This window comes from Dipteris shenzhenensis, chromosome 7 (assembly GCF_047967505.1).
Source record: "Dipteris shenzhenensis isolate YYH24624 ecotype China chromosome 7, Dip_SZ_1.0, whole genome shotgun sequence".
NCBI classification, from domain to species: domain Eukaryota; kingdom Viridiplantae; phylum Streptophyta; class Polypodiopsida; order Gleicheniales; family Dipteridaceae; genus Dipteris; species Dipteris shenzhenensis.
The window spans coordinates 53,721,904-53,744,939 of record NC_141602.1 but is presented as its reverse complement, the minus strand read 5'-3'; the positions used below and the strand labels follow the sequence as shown (position 1 = coordinate 53,744,939).

At 42.4% G+C, this 23,036-nt stretch overlaps 1 protein-coding gene across 1 annotated transcript; it reads left to right on the top strand.

Moving 5' to 3' along the window:
* The first annotated feature begins 5,254 nt into the window (after positions 1-5,254).
* On the top strand, positions 5,255-9,570 carry LOC147900501 (uncharacterized). Its single transcript, XM_087377363.1, has 3 exons — positions 5,255-7,607; positions 7,760-8,611; positions 8,804-9,570. The coding sequence occupies exons 1-3, from the start codon at positions 5,426-5,428 to the stop codon at positions 9,301-9,303; spliced, it is 3,534 nt and encodes a 1,177-aa protein (XP_087233489.1). The 5' UTR covers positions 5,255-5,425; the 3' UTR covers positions 9,304-9,570.
* The last annotated feature ends 13,466 nt before the right edge of the window (positions 9,571-23,036 follow it).

Sequence of the window (23,036 nt, the reverse complement as noted above, 5' to 3'; positions counted from 1 at the left end):
CAAAATATAACTCCATAGATGTGCTCAAATGGGGTGTTCCAATCAATTTGAGTGGTTGAATGACTATATTTGGACATTGGATATGAAAGTTATGTCACTTTTAAAAGTGCTGTCCAAGGTAGTTTCGCCAGCGAAACTACCTTGGGAGACTTGCTTCAAAGGGGTTTCGCTGGCGAAACTACCTGGATGGCTTGCTTCAATGAGTTTTCTTTGAAGAAACTCTTTCATGAAGATAGGTTGAGAGAGGGTTTTCAATGTCACCCCCTATTAAGTAAAAGTTGTAAGAAGGATCATAAGGGAATTTTCATAGAGAAGTCTACTCTACATGTGGGTTTCTTCAAAAGCCATCCCATTATGCTCTCACCATTCCTACAGATTCACCTAAAGATTTTTGTATAAAATAGGCATTGCTATAATACTTTGCATATTTCTAAGTGAAACTATGTTTTCTTCTGATTAATTTTTGCCATATTTATGCATAGTTGGAAGCTTTTTTTTTCCTTCGCTCGGACGCTCGGAAGATTTCGCTCAGAAAATGCTCATCCCCCATTCATTGGTGGGAAGTACCATGGTGCCGGCCCTAGTGCGGAGAACCTTGTGAGGCGAGCTCAGCAAGGGAAAAGCCCAACCCCTACAGTAACGTCGAGGATGGTGGAGGGCGTCATAAGCAGCACTCCTATGCATCAAGAGCCTGAATTTAGGGGCTACAACAAACAGTGGCTCGTAAGCGTAAAAGCATCAATAAGGTGACAACAGAGGAGGAAAATTCCTCTCATAGGCTAGAATTTCTGGCAACAAACCAGCCTTGCAAGGAAGGAGCAAGACAACTCAACTTTGAAAGCGCAGTAGAACAAGTGGAAACGGAGCCCACAACGGTCGATAAATCTCTGGAGAAGGTGGTGGAGACTGAAGTTCACAATACCATATGGGCAATTAGAAGGATTCCGCCGTGCAACAAATTGCAATGTCAAGGATGGCTAGGGGCATGACAGGGGAAGTGCAATAAAAATATCAAGAACATAGCAGGATTGCCAGCTCCATCCTTTTGGGGGATGATTGAGTGGTCCACCTCGCAAGGGCAGCCAAGCAATCAAGCGGGCTTGCGAAGGCAATACATGTGGTTTTGCAATGACAACGTGGACCATACCTAGAATATATGCTCCTCGATAAAAAATTCCTCGGCCAAAGTTCCACCAAGTATGGCCAGTAGCTCGTGGAACAAATCTCACTGAGGATGACATAAACTCCCTAGAGACGGAAGGATTTGTTCTACAAAAGGTGCTGATAGTGTCATTCGAATGCATCTGCACCACCAAGATATTGACCGGGAGTCTCGGAAGCTGTAGCTACAAGGATCAATTCAAGCCTTGCTCTAGAAGCAACAGTAAAGGACCACACAATATTGAAAGCCTTGAACATGAAGTTTTCAAGATAGAGACTGAAAAGTCTAGAGTGATGGGGGAAATCGACGTCGCCAAGAACCCAGCATGTGGTTGTCGGGATTTCATGGATCGAGTGACAGAGGGGAAGGCATTCCTTCCATGCAAGCATTTGTATTTTGTGTACCTCCACGTGTTTGGGATGGATGATGCCAATGTGAACATGTTCATACACCAACCCATGCTTTCAGATGACAATTTGCAAGTCTTTTTTGGCAATAAGAGAACATTTCCCACAACCCCAAATATGTAGCAAAACTATTTATTTGCTTTTTTCCTTGGAACATAATTCTAGGTGCAATTATGTATCATACACCAATATCGTGGAGAAATTTAGAGTATTGTGCCCTTTGTAATGTTGGGTTCGATTCACCAAAAAAATGTGTGATTAGCATGGACTTGAATGCATTGCTTGTTCTTCTTTCATAGAATTATTGTTGTTCTTAATGGTTTCTTCTTCTTACACAAAACTGGAGCACAAACCATAAACCATCATTATTAATTGGCCAATGATTGCAAAACCCCATCATGCAAAAATAGAATGCAAGGCTTTTGAGTTTACAAACCACATGCCATGTACAATTGCTAAAGACGAGAGAGAGAGAGAGAGAGAGAGAGGGGGGGGGGAGTTTTACACACACACACAGAGGGACTACGAGAGAGAGAGAGAGAGTTTCACACACACACACACACACACACACACACAGAGGGTTGGAAAGGACTACGAGAGAGAGAGAGAGAGAGAGAGAAGGGGGGAGAGTTATACACACACACACACAGGGACGAGAGAGAGAGAGAGAGAGAGAGAGAGAGAGAGAGAGAGAGAGAGAGAGAGAGAGAGAGAGAGAGAGAGAGAGAGAGAGAGAGAGTTTCACACACACACACACACACACAGAGGGTTAAAAAGACTATGAGAGAGAGAGAGAGAGAGAGAGAGAGAGAGAGAGAGAGAGAAGTTTTAATGTGGTAGGAACAATCCCAAGATGCCTCAAAGGCATATCCCATGATCCAAGTGTTGAAACAGGTGCCCTCAACCTTGAATAGTTGAGAGAGATGTCACAAAGAGAGAGAGAGAGAGAGAGAGAGGGGACTAATTGGAATAGGTGGACTAAGAAATAGTGGGTTGCCAAAAAAAACTCACTCCAAAAATCGCTCCTCGCACATACTCCCTTGTAGCCATTTTTCTCTACCAAAAATATTAATGTCTCTCACACAATTTGCTGACATATGGAAACTGACTCCAAGACTTTATGAAGGCAAAATAGGTCCCCACAACTCAAAAAAAAAAAAAAGAATAAGCATGCTTTATTTATGAGAATCCAATTGATGGGCAAGATATTGAAAGATTGATGATGCCTTGAGCTCTCATCCATAAAAAGTTTACTTGCTTATTGGTTTTTCCCTTATTGTATGTGTCTTCTTTGTAGCCGATGAGTATAATATCTCTTGTGGTTACCAATTAGAGACTTTTGATGAATCTCAAGAGTTTTAAATTTCAATTATTACATCAATGATGATGAAGGAATCTACTTGTGGATTGTGATAATCTTTTTTTCTATATAAGGGTGGCCACGACTAGTGCTTCTTCCCTACTTGAATATGGCCTCATTCAATTGTAAGGAGTACAAGTACTTGTAGATAGTAATTTAAAGTAGAAAACCAAGATAGGGCTGAAAGGTTGATCAAGGAGCCTAGAGGACACTTCTTTAAGGAGAGAGCACTGTCTTTAGGGAAGTGCCAATAAACGTGGGGTGAAATGGGCATTGGAGTGCATTAGAAAATTAATGTGGAACATGGGTTGTATTGGAAATTTTATGCACATTGGTTATTTGATTTTGAAGAAAATTTGTATTTGTTATTCTAGAAGAAAGTGAGCAATGCAACGAAGGTGGAAAAAGTCAAAGGTGTGAGGAGGTTAGAATAGTGTGGAAAGGCGTGAGCATGTTAGGGAAAATTCACACATCTTCGGACAAGGGGAATCCAAGTTGGTGGTACGTAATCCATGGGGTAGCCTTGCCTAATAGATCTTCTGAGAAAGAAATAGTGTCTCAATGTTTGTCACAATGTTGCATGCCTTGTACGTTATAGTGTCTCACCACTTTGAATGTTCTAACCTCTATGTTGTGTGCCTTATATGTTATACTGCCTCACTACTTTGAATGTTCTGCACCTCTATGTTGGAAAATTGTGCAACAATCTGATATATTTCAAGCTTATGAACGTGAGTTTGCTTGTTTGTAATTGGATATAAAAAATATATCTCTTGAATTGAAATAAGATTCTCTTTGGCCATGGAGCAGACTGCAGTGTAATTTAGAACATGTACGAGTATCTTGGCATTGTATACTCATTGAAAAGAAATTTCATGTTTAAATTTGTTGACATTAATTCTAATCATATCACATTTGTTTCCGTCCATGCAAGGAAGACTAGAGCATAGAAGAGTGACACCATAGACATCAATATTGAATTGCATTAGGACCTAAACTAGACTTTAGCCTTACTCTTAGAGGCAACTTTTTGTGGTGAGCTTGAAGTTGTATTTTTTCACTACAATAGGCTCACATGCAAAGACATATGCCCAATTCTATTTTGAACGTAACTTGAAGCCTTGGAGCCATTTTTCTCTACCAAAAATATTAATGTTTTGTACACAATTTGCTAACATATGCAAATTGACTACAAGACTTTATGAAGGCACTCTATCGCAAAATAGATCCCCACAACTCAAAAAAATAAAATGAATAAGCATGCTTTATTTTAGAGACTCTAATTGATGGGCAAGATATTGAAAGATTGATGATGCCTTAAGCTCTCATCCGTAAAAACTTTGCTTGCTTATTGGTTTTCCCTTGTTGTATGTGTCTTCTTTGTGGCCGACGAGTATAATATCTCTTATGGTTACCAATTAGAGACTTCTAATGAATCTCAAGAGTTTTAAACTTCAATTGTCAAATCAATGATGATGGACTCTCCTTGTGGATTGTAAATTTTTTTTTCCTATAGCAGGGAGGCCATGACTAGTGCTTCTCCCCTACTTTAATATGGTCTGGTTCAATTGTAAGGAGTACAAGTACGCATAGATAGTAATTTAAAGTAGAAAAGCATGACATGGCTGAAAGGTTGAATGAGGAGCCTAGAGGACACTTTTTAAAGGAGAGAGCACTCTCTTTAGGGAAGTGTCAACAAACGTGGGGTGTAATGGGCATTGGAGTGTGTAAGACAATTTACTTCGAGCATGAGAAGTATTGGAAATTTTGTGCATGTTTGTTATTTAATTTTGAAGAAAATTTGATTTTGTTCTCCTAGAAGAAAGCGAGCAATGCAACAAAGGTGGAAAAAGTCAAAGGTGTGGGGAGGTTAGAATGGTGTGGAAAGGCGTGAGCAGGTTAGGAAAGATTCACACATCTCCGGAGTCTGGACAATGGGAGGGTGAAGGGGTGTTGAATTAATAGTTGGCACAAAATAATTGGATGAAATCCATGTCCATTCTGTTTGTTTTCCCCTAGCATGGGTACCGTACATAGAAGTTGGAACACCTTTTCGCAGCCGACGTGTCGAGACTCGTGTGAAACTTGCCATGGTGAGGATAACAAGGAAAACAATAATGAGGATGGGATTGACCATATGATAAGATATAATATCTTTATGTTGTTGACATCTTTCAGTCAAATTGACTGTAAGTCGGTGAACGTGGTGGTCTTCACTTCGGTTGGAATGTTGAATCACACAAGGAAAATGTTTCATAATACATATCCGTGTTCATCTTCCTCACAAGCTCTTTCAGATGCTTATAATTGCTTTTCAGTCTTACAGATATTGCAGCTCCTCACGAGCTCTTGTTGGAATTGAGTACTCCATATCCATTTACTCTACTCCTTCATCACCTTGTTCAACTTCCTCACAAGCTCTTACAGATGCTTGTAGCTGCTAGTTGGTCTTACAGATGCAGCTCCTCACAAGCTCTTGTTCGAAGTGAGTGAGTGATGTCCTCCTTGATCACCTTGTTCATCTTCCTCCTCTTCCTCCTCCATCAACCCCTCCCCACCCTCCAGTATTCCCTCAACTCCTCCTCCCCTGAAGCTCAGTCCTTGCTCTCCTTCCTCCTCCTCCTCCTCCCCTCCTCTTCCCACCCCTTCCTTTTTCATACCACCTCCTCCCTCCCCCCTTGCTCTTGGCCTGGCGTCTCCTGCTCCCCCCACATCTCCTCCCTCTCCCTCTCCCTCCCCTCCCTCAACCTCTCCGGCTCCCTCTCCCCCCTCCACCTCCCCTTCCTTACCTCCCTTAACCTCTCAGACAACCAGCTCTCTGGCCCTATCCCCTCTCAGTTTTCCCTTCTCCCCTCCCTCACCATCCTTGACCTCCACCAAAACCTCCTCTCCGGTCCTATCCCCCCCCAACTTGCCCTTTGCTCCTCCCTCTCCTTCCTCGACCTCAGCCGTAACCCCCTCTCTGGCCCCATCCCTCCCTCCCTTGGCTCCCTCCTCCACCTCCGCGTGCTTCAGCTCCACCATATCGACAACCTCACTGGTGCCATCCCTGTGGAGCTCACCAAGCTCTCCAATCTCACGCACTTTTGTCTCGGCCACAATAATCTCACTGGCCACATTCCTCCTCAGATTGGCGACCTCCGAAACCTGGTGGAATTTGCCGCCTACGAGAACCGACTTGAAGGCAATATCCCATCCCAGCTCGGCCAACTCACAGGTTTGCGATCTATCAAGCTTTTCAATACAGATTTTCGGGGAAGCCCAGTACCTCCCCAACTCGGAAACCTTACTTCCTTGCAATATCTGTACTTGTTCAACTGCAACCTCTCCGGCCCAATACCACCAGAGCTCGGAGCACTAAAGAATCTGCTGATTCTAGCCTTACATCAGAATCATCTTTCAGGGTCCATTCCTTCCACGCTTGGGAACCTTACAAAACTGACGCAGCTTAATGTGTTTTCCAACAGCCTTAGAGGCAGCATACCACCACAGCTCGGTCAACTCGGCAACTTACAATACTTATACCTGAGTTTCAACAATCTGTCTGGAAGCATTCCTCCGGATATTGGTAAGCTACGCAATCTGCAGTGGCTTGAACTTAATTTCAATCAGCTAGAAGGGCCAATCCCTGCCGAGCTTGGCCAGCTTACCAATTTGCAGTACCTTTTTATGTCTGCTAACAAGCTTCAAGGACCCATTCCGCCAGAGCTAGGCCGATTGAAGAATGCCCTTTACATTGGCCTTGGAGGCAACCGATTCTCGGGAGGTATACCCCCAGAATTCGGAGAGTTGGAAAGCATACAGAACCTTGAAATGAGTGACGTACACATCACAGGGATCATACCTCCATCGTTGGGTAACCTTACGAACCTAACTTATCTACGTCTTTCAAACAATAGACTCTCTGGAACTCTGCCACCCGCTTTGGCAAACTGTTCCAACCTTCAATGGCTCAAGCTGGAGAATAACTCTCTAAGTGGACAGATCCCACCCGAATATTCATCGTTTACTCAACTTCATACGCTTTCCTTGCATAACAACAATCTAAGCGGAAGGCTTACAGACAGGTTTGCCTATAGTAATTTGACAGTAGTGGATTTGGGGCACAACAATTTTAGCGGGACATTGCCAGACTCTTGGTCTCATACCCAGAATCTGAGAGCGCTCTTGCTTGGCCACAATCGGTTCGAAGGTCCCCTGCCTTTCTGGATGTGGAACCTGACCCAGCTTCAGTTGATTGATTTGTCTCACAATTTGTTCAATGGCACCATTCCCAATCATCTCAACCAGCTGCTCGGGTTCCAGCAGCCTGGGGACTCAACAGGGGAACAGCGAGACACGCTGTGGAACGACGATCTTTCGATCGTTGCCAAAGGAACCGATATCACCTTCACTTATGTGCTTTCGATCGCTATTTCACTGGATCTATCCGGGAACTATTTGCAAGGCCACATTCCAGAGGAGATAGGGGATCTTACATATATTTTCAACTTAAACCTTTCCAGCAATGCACTTGAAGGAGGCATCCCCAGGAGCCTTGGAGATCTCCAATCGCTGGAGTCCTTGGATCTTTCCAACAATAGCCTCGCTGGGGGGATTCCACAGGAGCTGGGCCAGTTGTCAAAGCTTGGAACTTTCAATGTTTCCTACAACAATTTGTCTGGTCCAATACCACAAGGTAGACACTAAACCCGCGTTTTTAATTCTCGTTCGTAAGATGTTTTAGACTGGATCTAGATATCGAGGCAAGCTGTTGCCTCAATTGGTGTCTTACGTAGAAATGTTGTTTCTCTCCAGTTTCTAAAAGACTTGCACTTGTATGTTCTCTAGGTACGCAGTTCACCACTTTTGGCAGCAACTCTTATCTCGGTAATTTATACCTCTGTGGCCCTCCACTCTCGTTGTTGTGCTTCCCGTCAGGACCAGCGCCAGCACCACATGAATCAAGACATCACAACAAGACTCTTGGGCGGAATGCCAAAAATGCAATTGTTGCTGTTGCTGCATTATTTTTGGTTTGCCTTGTGGGCGCTCTGCTGTGGTGTCTTTATTGCATACGTCGCAAGCGGCTGCATGCGAATCGGCAGAGTCCTACCATCCATCTTTTCGACGAGAGTCTGAGGCTCGTTGAGCAAGAGCTTTTCAAAGCCATAGAAGGGTGCAACGAGGATAATATAGCAGGGGTTGGCGGCATGGGCGTTGTCTACAAATGTGTTCTCGGCAATGGTAAAGTAATTGCTGTAAAGAAGATAAGAATGTCGAGTCACAACGAGGCTAAACGCAGTTTCTTAGCGGAATGCAGAATCCTGGGCCAGATTCGGCATAGAAATGTGTTGAAGCTGCTGGGCACGTGCACCAGTCCCTCCATGCTAACTTTGATGTTCGACTTCATTCCTAACCGGAGCCTGGACGAGCATTTGCATGGTGGACATGCTTGCCTGTTGCACTGGGAACATCGTTTGAAAATTGCGATCGGGATTGCACATGGATTATGCTATTTGCACAATGACAGCGGCTTTGGCCGAATTCTCCATTTGGACTTGAAACCCAGCAACATTCTGCTAGATCACGATTTCGAGCCACGTATTAGCGATTTCGGAATCTCACGGCTGTTAGAACGAGACCAGCAATTGGTCACTCTGGCTTCCAAGTTCAGAGGCTCCATCGGGTATGTAGCACCAGGTACTGCTCGCCCTTTCTCTCCCCAAGGGAATTCATCGATCCAATGCAATTGTCCGATTACGAACGATTTTCGTCAAGCTTGTAGGTATTTCAAATGCGAAACACAAGTAGAATTCCTCGTTTGAAAACCGTCTTCGATTCTTTGCTTGTTTCAATCGGGACGGAGATCTCATTTTCTGAACTTGGTGGCAGAATGTGCATACACCCAGAAGGTGAGCGATAAAGCAGACGTATACAGTTTCGGAATCATACTACTTGAGATGGTAACGGGGAAGAGGCCAACGAGCTTCGATGGGTTCGGAGAGCAATTACCTGATCTGAGGGCATGGGTAGCAGCATCGTTCCCAGAGAGCATTGGCAACACAGTGCTAGACAAGGCACTTCAAGGCGATGCGACTGCAGAGAGGGAACAACAGCTACAACAGGTGGTGGAAGTAGGACTGGTATGCACGTTACAATCGCCGAGCAGTCGGCCAAGCACGAAGCAAGCATTGGCGATGTTGCTGGACATAAGGGTGAGGGGAAAGATGCAGGTGGGCGAGCTCCATAGCCATAGCCATAGCCACTACCATGCAGCTCAACAAAGTGAGTTGAGTAGTTTCGGCCTTTCTTCTTCAGAGTACCCTTCTTCGTCGTCCACGTTTGCATCGAGCTTGAGCCCCTTCAATTCCCCATCAACTCAACTCGGGTAACTTAACTTGCCTCCACTCCACTTTTTCTCGATTACAAAACGAAAGGATTTAGTGCGTTGGAAAGTTTAGAGCCGAGTCTTGGCCCAGTGTGTGCCAATAACTTTGTTATGAGTTTCTATGTGAATAGCCCACTTAACCATGTGTAATTTTTTACCAAGTCTCAAGCACACACTCCTATATCCTTTATCTCAAGAAAGACAAGTATCTCATTTTCACAAGTAACTTAAAAACTCCATAAGGAGACCCCACAACACTTTAGGTGCCCATCTTGTGTAATTGTATCGTTTACGATTGCGACATCTCAAATAATATAAGTAGCAAGAGAGCATGAATGTATATAATATAATCACTTTTTTAAAAAATAAAAAGGGAGCATGATTCAATTGTACTACCACTAAGGTCGAAGCAGATATGCCAAGGGCAACTTCCAAGAACTGAATGAAAAATTAAATCTTGATCAATAGGGACACCACAATGGAAAGATATTAAAAATGCAATGATTAATTTGGTATTTGATACCATTTGAACAACTTTGTGAAAGATACTTGAACATCCTCAAGGCGATGCAACTTGTGAGAGGGAGGTACGACCATTGGTGGTATGCATGTCGCAATCATCAAGCAATCGATCGAGCACGAAGCAAGCATGTTGGTGACGTTGTTGGACATAAGGGTGAAGGGAAAGATGCAGATGGGCGAGCTCCATAGCCATAGCCATAGCCACTACCACACAACTCAACATAGCGAGTTGAGTAGCTTCGGTCTTTCTTCTTCAAAGTAACCTTCTTCATCGTCAATGTTTGCGTTGACCTCGAGTCCCTTCATCCCCCATCAACTCAACTCGGGTAACTTGGTCTTGAGCTTAAGGGGGACTACACAATGTCTCAATAATCTGGCTCTGGGTGGGCATGGTGGTGTACACATTGTGACACCTTGGTGGTGAAAGAATTCCTTTAGTGGGGTTAGGTGACGGGTCTAAATTCTGCCGGGTGCAATCGGACTTAAAGCCCATTCAAGTTTTTGTATGAGAAAATCCCCGCCCAAGCCCAAGGATAAGGGGCCCTTGCCCACCCAAGCTTGGGCGGGTGCCAAAAATCACAAGAGCAAGCATTTGCTTGTGTGGCAAGTCACATTCAATGTTTTTGCAATGTGGACAGGTGCAGTCCCAACCTCAGTCCCTTCAATTCTCGATAACTTGGCATTAGGGGAATTTTGGACTCAAAAAGGGCCTCATAAGGAATGGATTAGCAAAATGGATTAAGAACTCATAAGGCCTACAAAGGGTCCCATCACCCCATATGGGGACAAAAAAGTACATCTCCCTAGGTCCTTGGTGGTCCCCAAAAGTGCACCTCCCTCTCCCAGTTGGAGGGCCCTCCCACTCTTAAAAACCTTTAGGTGGTCCACATTTCCAAAAAGTATCTCGCGGGTACACCCTAGTCCAAAAATTTAAGAATTTTCAAAAGTGCTCAAAATGGCCCCTTCAAAACCTTCCCCCAAACAATGCCTATGCACCCCAATCACTTTTCAACATCTAAACCCTACTCCTCACCATAATCATCTTCCAATCCCACATTCATACTCCTATCGTAAGCACTTTGCAACACCCAAATCCAATTTCTTCTCATCATTTTGTCCCAAACTTGCTTCCATTGATCCTATTATGTCTTTCCATTGTCCCGAACTTGTTTCCATTGATTCTATTTTATTCTTTGAACTGATCCAAGGCCTTATTTCTAAATCCCTCTCATGGCTCCATTGGAAGATTGTACCAACAAGCCACGAAAAAGCACCTTGCACATCGAAGTTGCACCAGAGTATGCCACGACTCGTCAATGTTATGGCCACAAGGTTGTCGGCAAAGGTACACTAGATCAATTACGACTACAAGGAACAAAGCATGTCGACTTATGGAGTATTGGTGGACTCTATCCAGTGGATCCTTTGATAGGTGCTGCACCTTTGTTTGAAAATGTGACGAGTTTGATTCAATACATAGGAGATGGTCTTCAAGGCTTACTAGGATATTGTAAACGCATCGGCCATTCCAATGCTAAAGCACACTTTGCGAAGGTTCACTTGTTGAGAATGGAAGGAGAGACAAAGATAAGATAATCACAAGATTAATAGATGAGAAGAACAAACTGTTGAAAAAGACTTAGTGTATCCAACAAGAGCTTGCTACATTGACTAGGAGATTAGAAAGGATAAAAAGAACCCCTCTAGGTTACAAGCATAAAATTAAGCCCGTACAACCAATGGAGATCTTGGCATATGGTGGTGGAGCAAGGAAGTGTAAGGTGAAAGCTACAAGGTATGTATATTTAAAATATTTTGTAATTATGAAGCATTACTTACAAATGAGTCATTTATTTTTCTAATGTTATCATGATTTTTGTAGAAATTTTATGGAGGAGGTTATTGGAAGAAATTCCTTTAACAAACTTTGTGTCATAAAGTGTGCAGTTAAGAAGAAAGAATTCATTTCTATTCTTAGAGACCCCTGTCGGCGTGCATTGCGACATGCAATATTGTTCATTGTTGGATGTGCCAAATTTTGCTGTACTTAACCATTTTGATGTAGAGACCAGTATACGTTAGAAATGCAAGGAAAGAAACAAATTTTGATGTTCAAGATTTGTTGGGTGGATTTATACACATCTCAGAAAGCATGATGTTGGAAGGCACAAATAAGACAAATGTCCAACATAGCAAAAGAAAAGGAGGACCAACTACCAAAGGGGCAAGGCAAGGACCAAGAACCTTTGAGTACACAAAGCATAATAATGTTTTTTTGGATTTACGTAGGGTCCAAGCTGCAGTGGTGGAGTTTTAGAACATGAAAGCATGGGGTAGGTTAAAATTATATTGGTTAGAGAACTGCAATTTTTATTGAAATCTTTTCTAATATTGTAAATCTTTTAATCTTTCAGATTGTGAAGGAAAGTTAGTATTCATTATCAAATTGGATGAGTGTGAGGTTGTAAAAGGCCACAAGTTGGAGAGAAAGTTAGTATTACTTTGATGAATAAATCCCTTAGACATGCCAAAGATAAGGAAATTAGGGAAGATTTTAGTGTGCAATTGGAAAAGCACATTTGGTGGCTTGTCATGTTTGAGCTTCCTAAAGAGACACACTCATTCTTGAACTGGGTATTTGATAGATCTCCAATTCCAAGTGTCATAGATGCGTAAATGAAAGGAGAGTTGCTTCAAGTTGAAGGGTTTGGATCATTTAAAGTTAGCTTTGCAAACAAAGTTAGCCCAAGCAGTTTGTCGAACTCAAACGAGTAAAAGAAGGCATTCATGGATATCTTCGCAAGCTTCCCAAAAACATAGAAGTTGCATAGCAACCAGAAGTCGTGTTGGAAAGCGTTGGATCGCTAAACCAAATGTACTTTGATGTTAATTAAAATCGCACTTCAATATTTCTTGTGGACATTTGATTAATTGGCTCTTAAAAAAAAAAAACAAGCATTAGATTTTGTACTTGTGGACCCAACAAGAGTGGGCGATGAGAAAAGGTTGGGGGAGCGACCTTGGGCTAAGAAACCCTATGTATCACAGGAGTTCAAGGGGAATTTCAAAAACCCCTTAAATAAGTTTTTTTCCCCAAAACAAACACCCCTCTTTACGTAATTTTTTCCTAAAGTTGAATGAAAAAACCCAATGAACTAAGTAATTTTTTTGAAAAATATCCCTTCTTTACAATGCATGTGGTACACCAAAATTTTGTGAGGTTAACCCCTGAGGGGGTGATGACAAATAGGGGGGGGGGGAGGAGGGGTTGAGGGGGTGTAAAGGGGAAAAGGGGGGGGGGGGGCTTACTAATAATGATGCACAAAATAAATGTACCCCTATATATATGCAAATACCTTCATTTTCTCAGTACCACCAGTACTCTCTCATACTAGTACATTCCTTCCTACCGTCACATCTCTTATAGCCCAATCCTTCTCGATGTATACAATGCAATGATCAAAGAGAGAAGAAAAAGGAGGCAGGAGGAGGAGGAGGAGGAGGAGGAGGAGGAGGAGGAGGAGGAGGAGGAGGAGGAGAGGACAGAAACCGATGAGCAAACAAATGATGATGAAGAAGATCATGGGGAGCAATCAAATCCTCAGAGTGAGCCCGAGGCAACTCAAGAGCTAGAAAGCAGACCAGAAGAACAAGAGTGCAAAAGGTGTAGATTGGAAGAATGGGCCAGAGGACAAGAAGATGCTAGGCAATCAAATCCTCAGAGTGAGCCCGAGGCAACTCAAGAGCTAGAAAGCAGACCAGAAGAACAAGAGTGCAAAAGGTGTAGATTGGAAGAATGGGCCAGAGGACAAGAAGATTGGAAGAATGGGCCAGAGGACAAGAAGATGCTAGGCAAATGCGGATTCAATTGGCTCAACAACAAAGGGCATGAATGGAGAGCCAACAATGACGACTCGCATGGCACAATGCCACTCAGGACTTTCCTCATTCTAGACAGGGTGAAAAATCTTTGCCAGAATTGCATCGCACAGCAAAAGAAAAAGGCAAAGCTAGCAGTAGGCGAGGTGGAGGTGGAGGTGGAGGTGGAGGTGGAGGTGGAGGAGGAGGTGGTGGAGGAGTTTCTAGAAGACACCACAGAAAGCCTCGAATGAAGGTGCTTCAAGAGATAAGAAAGTATCAAAGTAGCCTGAACCTTCTAATCCCAAGAGCTCCATTTGCTTGATTGGTGAAAGAGATTTTGTAGTCCTATAGGGATGACTATCGTATTCAATCAATCGCACTGGCCGCCATACAAGAAGTAGCATAAGTGGCTGTAATAACCCTTCTTGAGGACACAAACTTGTGTGCAATCCATGCCAAGAGGGTTACGATCATGGCAAAAGACATGCAGCTGGCAAGGCGGATCAGAGAAGACCCACAACTTAGGCCATAGATTAGATTTTTTGTTGTATTCACTATGGACACCAATTTTGGTTGTCAAAACCAATTTTGTGGAAAGATGGTTGTAAATATTTTTTGTAATAGAATACCTTTAGAAATTATGTTTCTTGTAGATATAATCTGCATTCGTGCAAAGTTAATTTAATATTCTCTAAATTTTTTAAGTTGTTAATAATATATTGGGCAAATTAATGAAATTAATGAAGGTGGTTCAACATCAACTTTAAAGAGTCAAATTTGGGGGCCTAAATCATTGTATGTTGAAGGTGTTAATTAATTTGGAAGTTCATAGTGTGCTAGAAAACAAAAAATGAGATGTGCCATGATGTGTGTGTGATGCATCCCCATTTAAAAAAAACAAAAAAAAATCCCCCAAGGGGGCCTAGTGTGCGCAGGCGTGACTTAGGGCCAGACAGGGGGGCACGACTTTGGGCCCCCGGTGATGGGTGTGTGTGTGTGTGTGATGAGGGATGCATTCCCCACAAAAAAAAACAAAAAAAGCCCTCGACCGACCCTAGTGCGCGTAGGCGCGACTTGGGGCTAGTCGCGCCTGCGTGCACTAGGGTTCTTCAGGGGCTTTTTTGTTTTTTTTTGTGGGGGATGCATCCCCCATTACACACACACACACACACACACACAATCATGGTGGAATGGGCACCTCTCCCCCTTGGGGTGGGTGGGTGTGTGTGTGTGATGGGGGATGCACCCCCCCCCCCCAAAAAAAAAACCAAATAAAGCCCCAGAGAGACCCTAGTGCGCATAGGCGCGACTTGGGCCCAGACGGGCCTGAGGCCCTGGTGTCCGTAGGTGCAACTTGGGGCTAGACACGCCTGCGTGCACTAGGGCCCCTCTAGGGCTTTTTTTGGGGGGGGTGCATCCCCCATCACACACACACACACACACACACGGGCCCCAAGTCGTGCCTGCGCATACTAGAGCCCCTCTGGGGCTTTTTTTTTTTTGTTGGGGGGGTGCATCCCCCCATCACACACATACATATGGTGGATTGGGGCACCTCCGTCCCTTGGGGTGTGTGTGTGAGATGGGGGATTCATCCCGGTGTGTGTGTGAGATGCATCCCCGCCCCCATCTGGCCCCAAGTCGCGCATGTGCCCACCACGGCCCCTCTGGGGCTTTTTTTTTCTTTTTTTTTTTGGAGGGGGTGCATCCCCCCATCACACACACACACACACATGGTGGATTGGGGCACCTCCGCCCCTTGGGGTGTGTGTCTGAGATGGGGGATTCATCCCTTGGGGTGTGTGTGTGAGATGCATCCCCCATCAGACACACACACACACCCCCCAAGGGGGGGAGGTGCCCCAATCCGCCATGTGTCTGTGGATTATATATATATATATATATATACAATTATAAAAGAAATCCCTTTAATTGGTGGATTGGGCCCCATTTACACACACAATATATACACATATATATGAATATAGAAGACATTTCTGCTCCAAATACGTGTTACACCAACAATCTTGATTAGAGTTCATCGGCAATCTTGATCTTGTCTATTCATACACCTAGTAACTTGAAGAATTCTTGAAACCTTTGATAAGGGAATGCACTTTTCTTCAAAATCAACCGTATATTTAAATTAAGGATTTTCATAGTATCATTGCCATTAAGGAATTTCATAGTATCATTTATAATTATCCACTTTTGTAGTTCATCAAGTTCATGTACAGTGTTCTCCCTCTTGCTCTAGCCTCATGTCCTACTTGACTTTTTTAATTTAAAAACAAGCCCTACTTGATGCAAATTTTGGAGAATACAAGAATACACTAAAATCCAAGATATGAAACTCAATTATAATGCAAAACACCACCCATCTGGAAAATAAGGGAAATATAGATTAAATTTGATGTTTATACAATATTTCTTGTATAGTGCATCCAATAGATGCACTTTTTACAAAATATTTGCTTGCTTAGCTTTAGGTACTATTGCTGCTCTCCTCTGAGTTGACAAATAGTGGGTTCACTGAAAGATTCTACAAGCTGCCCAACATCATAAACACTTGCCGAAGCATCCATAGCAGCAACCACCATGATTCTTCCTGCTAGTTTCTCTCCAAAAGTAGATAGTACCAAATCCCGCCTCACCAAAATACACTTGCACGTAGAAGGGGGTAAAGGCACAAGGGAGACTAGCTTTGAAAGTGCCCTGCACTTTATCATCTCCTCCTTCCCATAAGGGGAGAACAAATTATGAAAGCACACTAGGCTATGGCACTGGAACATTCCCATGTAGTGTCCTAGTACTGAATCCACACCGATGCTGTCGCCTCGACCCCCTTTACATGTTGCAAACTGATCAACTTTGATGACCCTGAAAATTGAGATAACATCAATAATCTTCTCAATACCAAACTAAGAACATAAATTCATTTATATTGACAAAATATCATGAACTTACAATGTGGGCAGCATCTTGTTCGTCCATTCCCGACCGAGTTATATCAATGGAGCTTTTGCTCTCATCAATTGCTTGAGGTGGTGCCGATGATGAGGCCTCTACAATATTCTCAACTCTCTGGCATTTCTGCGCCCTCTCTACCTCCAATCTTTCTTGGACCTCATGGAACTCCGTCTCTGTAACTGCTGCATTAGTAGAGTCTTGCATTTCCTCCCACACAATTAATATCAGATGCTCCAAAGTGTTTGCAGGTGCCAAATCTGTGCACCTATCCAACCCCTCTTCTGGGTAACCTAAGTTACTACTACTCTCCCAAGCGGAGAGTGCCCCTTGTACTTCAGCTTCTCTCAAATTTTTAATGTATTGAATGTCAATCAAAAATAAATATTCTCTATTTTCAATCAAAATATGTGGAAGGGTTTGCATCAAAACCTCATCCGTCATACCTTCATCCTCCTCCTTTTGCTCTCCTTCCTCCTTTTCCTCTTCTAGCTATCCTATGGGGGATGATGTCCTGCTTGCTTTGGGAACCACAACCAACTCTATCGTCTGCACTATTTTTGCTGTGTGCTTTCCCTTGTCCAAAGTTGCACTAGACTAATCTAGAGCAATGGTGGCTTCCACAACCACATCGGGATTCTCCTCAACTTCAACATCTTGCTTTGCTACTAGAAGAAGAGGTGGCTCTACATTGATGAATGGAGGTGCATCTGTGTCCTCCATTTCCAAAAGAATTACACAATATGCTATTTCTAGGGATACAAAACGAGTTCCTATAGGACCCGCTTTGCAGATCCAACTCTTCATCCTTGGAAATCCTTCTAAAACGTTTTGGACTAAGGGATTTGCAAATTCTCTACATTCTAGGCCTTTGCATACCTAGATGGTCTTTGTCTTGTGAATGAAGACTGATTTAAAAAAATAAATAAGGGCATGAATTAACTAACACCCATAGATTTTGAACCGAAAGTAAACTTCATTGATGATTGAATATCTGATCTCATCTTCATTCTAAATGCATCTATAGAGAATGGATCAAAAAGAGGCCATTCTGGACTATCAAAGTTAGGGAGAGGAATAGGATAGAGGCTTCCATATGCACCTTCTCTTCGAGGAACTTGGTAACATGAATTATATAGAAAAAAACTAGACTTTGTCAAGGAGGCAACACTTTGTCCTGAGAACATTAATTCCCCGATATTTGAATGGAAAGTTTGAAATATTCACGTGAGACTATCCAGAGGCTGGGTTTCAACTTTGGTAGAGGGAAAGATATCTACATAGAAAGCAAAGAAAGATATTAATGGGCCAATCAATCTGTCTCTCTCTCTCTCTCTCTCTCTCTCTCTCTCTCTCTCTCTCTCTCTCTCTCTCTCTCTCTCGCTCTCTTACAAATCTCTTCCCTCTACTATCTCCCCTTAACACCCCTCAATCCCCCCATCTCTCTCTCTCCCTCTCTCCCCCCCTCCCCCTCTACTATCACCACAAGACACCCTCTCTCAAAATGCATGCACACATGCAATCATTAGAATGCACAATTGAACTGAAAATGAAAAAAGGTTAATGTAAAAGAGAGATACAATTTGAAGGAAAGTAAGTTCAACTGGCATGTCCAAGTTCATGTCTTGAGCCATGTACACGTGTTGAACCTTCACCTTAAGTCCTTTTTTTTGTATTACGAAACCCAACAATGTGACCCTTCCAATGCTTCTCTTTCTTTGCTCTATCCTTCCTAGAAACCATGAATGGACCTATTTCAAATGGTTGCATTGTGACCCAGGACATTAACCTAAACTATTGAGGGATCCAAATATCACTATTGTCCTTCAAAATGCAGCCCACACAAGATTGAATTGATAGATTTGGCCTAGGGGAAGGGGAGTGCTTCACCATTGTAGAAAGAATGGGAGCAAGCAAAGATAAAGAGGTTGGGAGGAGGAAGAGGTTGAGAGGAGGAGGCTGAGAGGAGGTTGAGAGGAGGAAGAGGTTGGGAGGAGGTTGAGAGGAGGAAGAGGCTCAGAGAAAGGTGGGGAGTCATCAATGGGGATAGTTTGGGGAGACTCCTGGGAGGAGACTCTTGGGAGGAGTTTGGGGTGTTAGGGACACTTTTGGAAATTTTTTATTTTTTGGAGGGAAAAAAAAGTCATGGATTTGGGGGCCTACCAAGAGAGCCTACGAGGGTATGGGGACCATCCAAAAGTAAAGGGGGCGAGTAAATGCCTAAAGAGGTGGTGGGGTAAGAGAGAGGCAAGTGGAAGCCTAATGGGGACCAAGGAGGTCTCTCCACCAATGAGAGGCCAATATGGAATCCTCCATTCTTTTAATGCCCAAGCCTTCCCATTGGCTGGTTTGCTAATCACAAATCTTGAGGGACTAATCCAAGGGCTTTTTTGAGTCCAAAATTCCCCTACTGACACCTAGATAGAGAATGACTCCAACTCAACCAAAACTTTGGGGGGGAGTCTGTATGGGTGATGTCTCATTCTATAGTTGCATTCTCTATGCTTACTTCTATTTACCCTTTCCAAGTAATCTTGTTAAAGGCACTTTTCTCATAAAATATTAAAATACACTCCTCTCTCAACTTAACATGCCTTCCTACTCAAAGATTTCTAACATTAGCATTCTACATGTCCACTAGCTCACCTATCCTCCAACTTTGATCATGTACTGCTAATCTAAAAGCCATGTGTAATCTAATTTTGTTACCTTTTGCATACCATTAGTCATTAGTTGTGTTGCACAAATACCACATCAGAATCCCCCTTTACATCAAAGTACATAGATCCTCTGTTAATGTAGGGTCATGTGATGCAAAAAAACTTGAGTGTTGATAATTAATTTCTAGGAGACCTTGTATACTACCCACAAAATAAAAGACAATTTTGGGAGTTAGTGGGTTTGCAAATTTGGAGCAAGTTTATGGCAGAGTCCATGGGGACTAGGGTAATGCATCCCACTCTTTAAGAGTAACTTTGTGATGAGTTGCTATCTAAAGCTCCCACTTAACCATGTGTAGTTTTTTACCAATTCTTGAGCACACACTCCTAAATCTTTTTTCTCAAGAAAGACAAGTATCTCATTTTCACAAGTAACTTAAGAACTCCACAAAGAGACCCCACAACACTTTAGGTCCCTCTCTTGTATATGAAGCATATATGTCGAGGGCAATTTATTTGCCTTTCAAGAATTAAATGAAATACTAAATTTTGATCAGTAGGGACACCATGATGGAAAGATACTAAAAACACATTGATTAATTTGGTATTTGATATCATTTGAAAAACCTAGTAAAAGATACTTGAACATACAAAGTAGGACTTCATGTTCATTGTTTTGAAACAACTATGAATAATGCAAAAAAATCATTGTGACCCCATAATTTAGTAAACAAAGACAAATATCCCATACAAGCAAATCTTTACAGAGATACTTAAAGGTATGAAGTGGAACTTCATGTGGTCCCTTTACAAGCTGATGATTGTGAAAAAAACATTGTTTTGAAAAATGCAGAAAAAGAACTCGAATATGTAATATTTTATTAATTAACCACTATGTCATGTAGTGTAATTTTGTTAGATAACTCGTGTACGGTCAAAGGAGGCAGACTATGAGTATTGGTTTCCCAAAACTTCACGTTCTTGTGTTGGCTTTCAAAATTTCATGTCTTCTACTCTAGTAAGTCCCAAATATATTACCAATTGTATCAAACGTCATTCTCCCCGAAAATTCAATCAAACCCTGTACTCCTATCACATTCCTCTTCTAGCATGCACTTCAATTTGGTAGTGTTTTTCCCTACATGCTTTTTTGACATGTCCTTCCCCCTATCCATGCTCGTTTCACTGCTCTCTTGGTGTGCACTCTTTGATTCAAATTTGGTATAGTGAGACGAGAGATATTTTAGTCATTTCTTCAGGTTAGTCATTGCTTTCCAATGTTTGCTCTCTAAATAGGCTATCTGGTCTTTGCTCTTGGTTCATTTTCTTTAAAAAATATATATTATCGCATAGTGTAGCTTGTCATGGCTCGCAAGAGAAGTAGAGAAATGTTGTGAGAGATGAAGTCTTAAAAATCAATCAAGTGTAAGGAGAAGATTGATGGGGGAGGAAACAAATGGCACAACATTCACACAGCAATTGGCACGCACATTTGTAATGTTTGTAGAGCACTTGTGCTATTGGCATGCTTACGATAGTGGTTTGTGCATTCATGCTTTTCTTTGTAACTTATTGCAAAGGTCTTACTAATTAGTTGACAAAATATGAAGAGGGGAGAGGAGAAGAGTGGAGATGAGGAGAGAGGGCACAGCTAGAGAGCACACCACAAATGACTAACTGTACACTAGAATTAGTTGAAAAAATAGAATATATACAAACCCTTTTAGGGTTAGGGTTAGGGGATCTAACCCTTTCCTTTATATTAGTGCTATGCACATATGATCACGTGATGGTGCTATGCACACATGATCACATGATGTTGATCTTGAGGGAAGGTGTTGAGAGTTCACGCTCAACACCCCTTTAATGGGAATGTCCTTCCTGTGCATCAAACCAAGAGCTAGTCGGTGTTTCTCGAATAGCTCTTTACCGAGTGGTTTGGTAAAGATGTCTGCAACATTCTCTTTGCTATCACAATGCTGCAGTGTGATGTCACCAAGTAACACTCTTTCTCTGATGAAGTGCTCTCTGACATCAATGTGCTTTGTCTTGGAGTGATATACTGGATTTTTGGCCAATGCTTGAGCCGATTGATTATCATAGTATATTGTTGTTGGCTTTGACTCATCAAAGTAATCTATTTCTGACAATAGTCTTCTGAGCCATATAGCCTCACATGCACCTGTAATGAGTGCTCTATATTATGCTTCAGTCGAAGACAAAGAAACAGTTGGTTGTTTGTTTGACAACCATGATATAGCACCTTGACCAAGGAAAAATGCATATCCCTGTGTCGATCTCCTGGTCTCATGATCTCCAGCATAGTCACTATCACAGTATCCATGCAACCGTGGATGACTTCCTCTGTATTCTATCCCAAACTGTCTTGTACCTCTGATGTATCTCAATACTCTTTTGGCTGCATTCCAGTGAGACTGTTTTGGATTTGCCATAAACTGTGCTAGTGAGCTTACTGCATAACAAATATTTGGCCGTGTGATTGTTAGATATATAAGAGATCCAATGAGTTGCCTGTAATATCTGTCATTGACTGTAGGCTTTTCTGAATCTTTAGTAAGTTTCAAACTCTGTTCCATGGGAGTGGCTGCAATCTTGCAATCTGCCATATGAAACTTCTTCAGGAGACTGTCAACATATTTGAGCTGACTCATGAATGTGCTATCTGAATCTCTCCAGAACTCAATTCCAAGACAATAGTGCATAAGTCCAAGATCTTTCATGTCGAACTCTGCAGATAAGTCTTGTTTTAATTTTTTAATGAAGCTATCCTTGCTTCCTGTCACAATCAGATCATCTATGTACAAAAGTGCAATAGTAATATCTTCCCCTTAAACTTTGTAGTAGAGAGTATGATCTGCATTGGACTTCATGTATCCTAGATCAGCAAAATACTTGTCAATTCTGCTGTACCAACTTTTGGGTGCTTGCTTTAAGCCATAGAGACTTTTCTTGAGATGGCAAACCTTGTTCTCCTTTCTTGGTTCAACATAACTGGCTGATTGTTGCATGTAGACTTCCTCGTCTAGATAACCATTGAGAAATGCATTCTTGACATCGAGCTGATACACATTCCATTTACTGAGTGTCGCTAGTGATATCAAGAACCGTATGGAATCCATCTTTGCTACTGGAGCATAAGTCTCATCATAATCTTGGCCATATTGTTGTGCAAATCCTTTTGCAACTAATCTGGCTTTGTATCTCTGAATACTGCCATCTGGATTGTACTTCACTTTGTATACCCATTTGTTGGCTATGGCCTTCTTTCCTGGTGGAAGGTCACATAATTCCCAAGTGTTATTTTTATACAAAGAATCCATTTCTTCATTCATAGCAGTTTGCCATTCTGGCTTGTCTACTGCGTCTTCGAAGTACACTGGCTGTAGCCATGATGGTAGTCATAAGAGCATAGTTGTTGGTTTCCACCTGAATTGCTTTGCCTTTCTGAGCATATGTCAATCTGGCTGGTGGTCTGCTTTCCCTAGTAGACCGTCTGAGCTGCTGTGGCGCTGCTTGGGGTGTTGCTGGCAATTCTTGCTCTTCTTCATCAACTTGTTCTGTAGATGACTGTGAAGTCGATGCTTCTATCTCTTGTGTAGGTGAGGTTTTCCATTCTGATTCCTCATCAAAGATTACATCTCTAGAGATAATGACTTTGCGGTTGATGGGATCATACAATTTGTATGCTTTGCTTTCTTCACTGTAG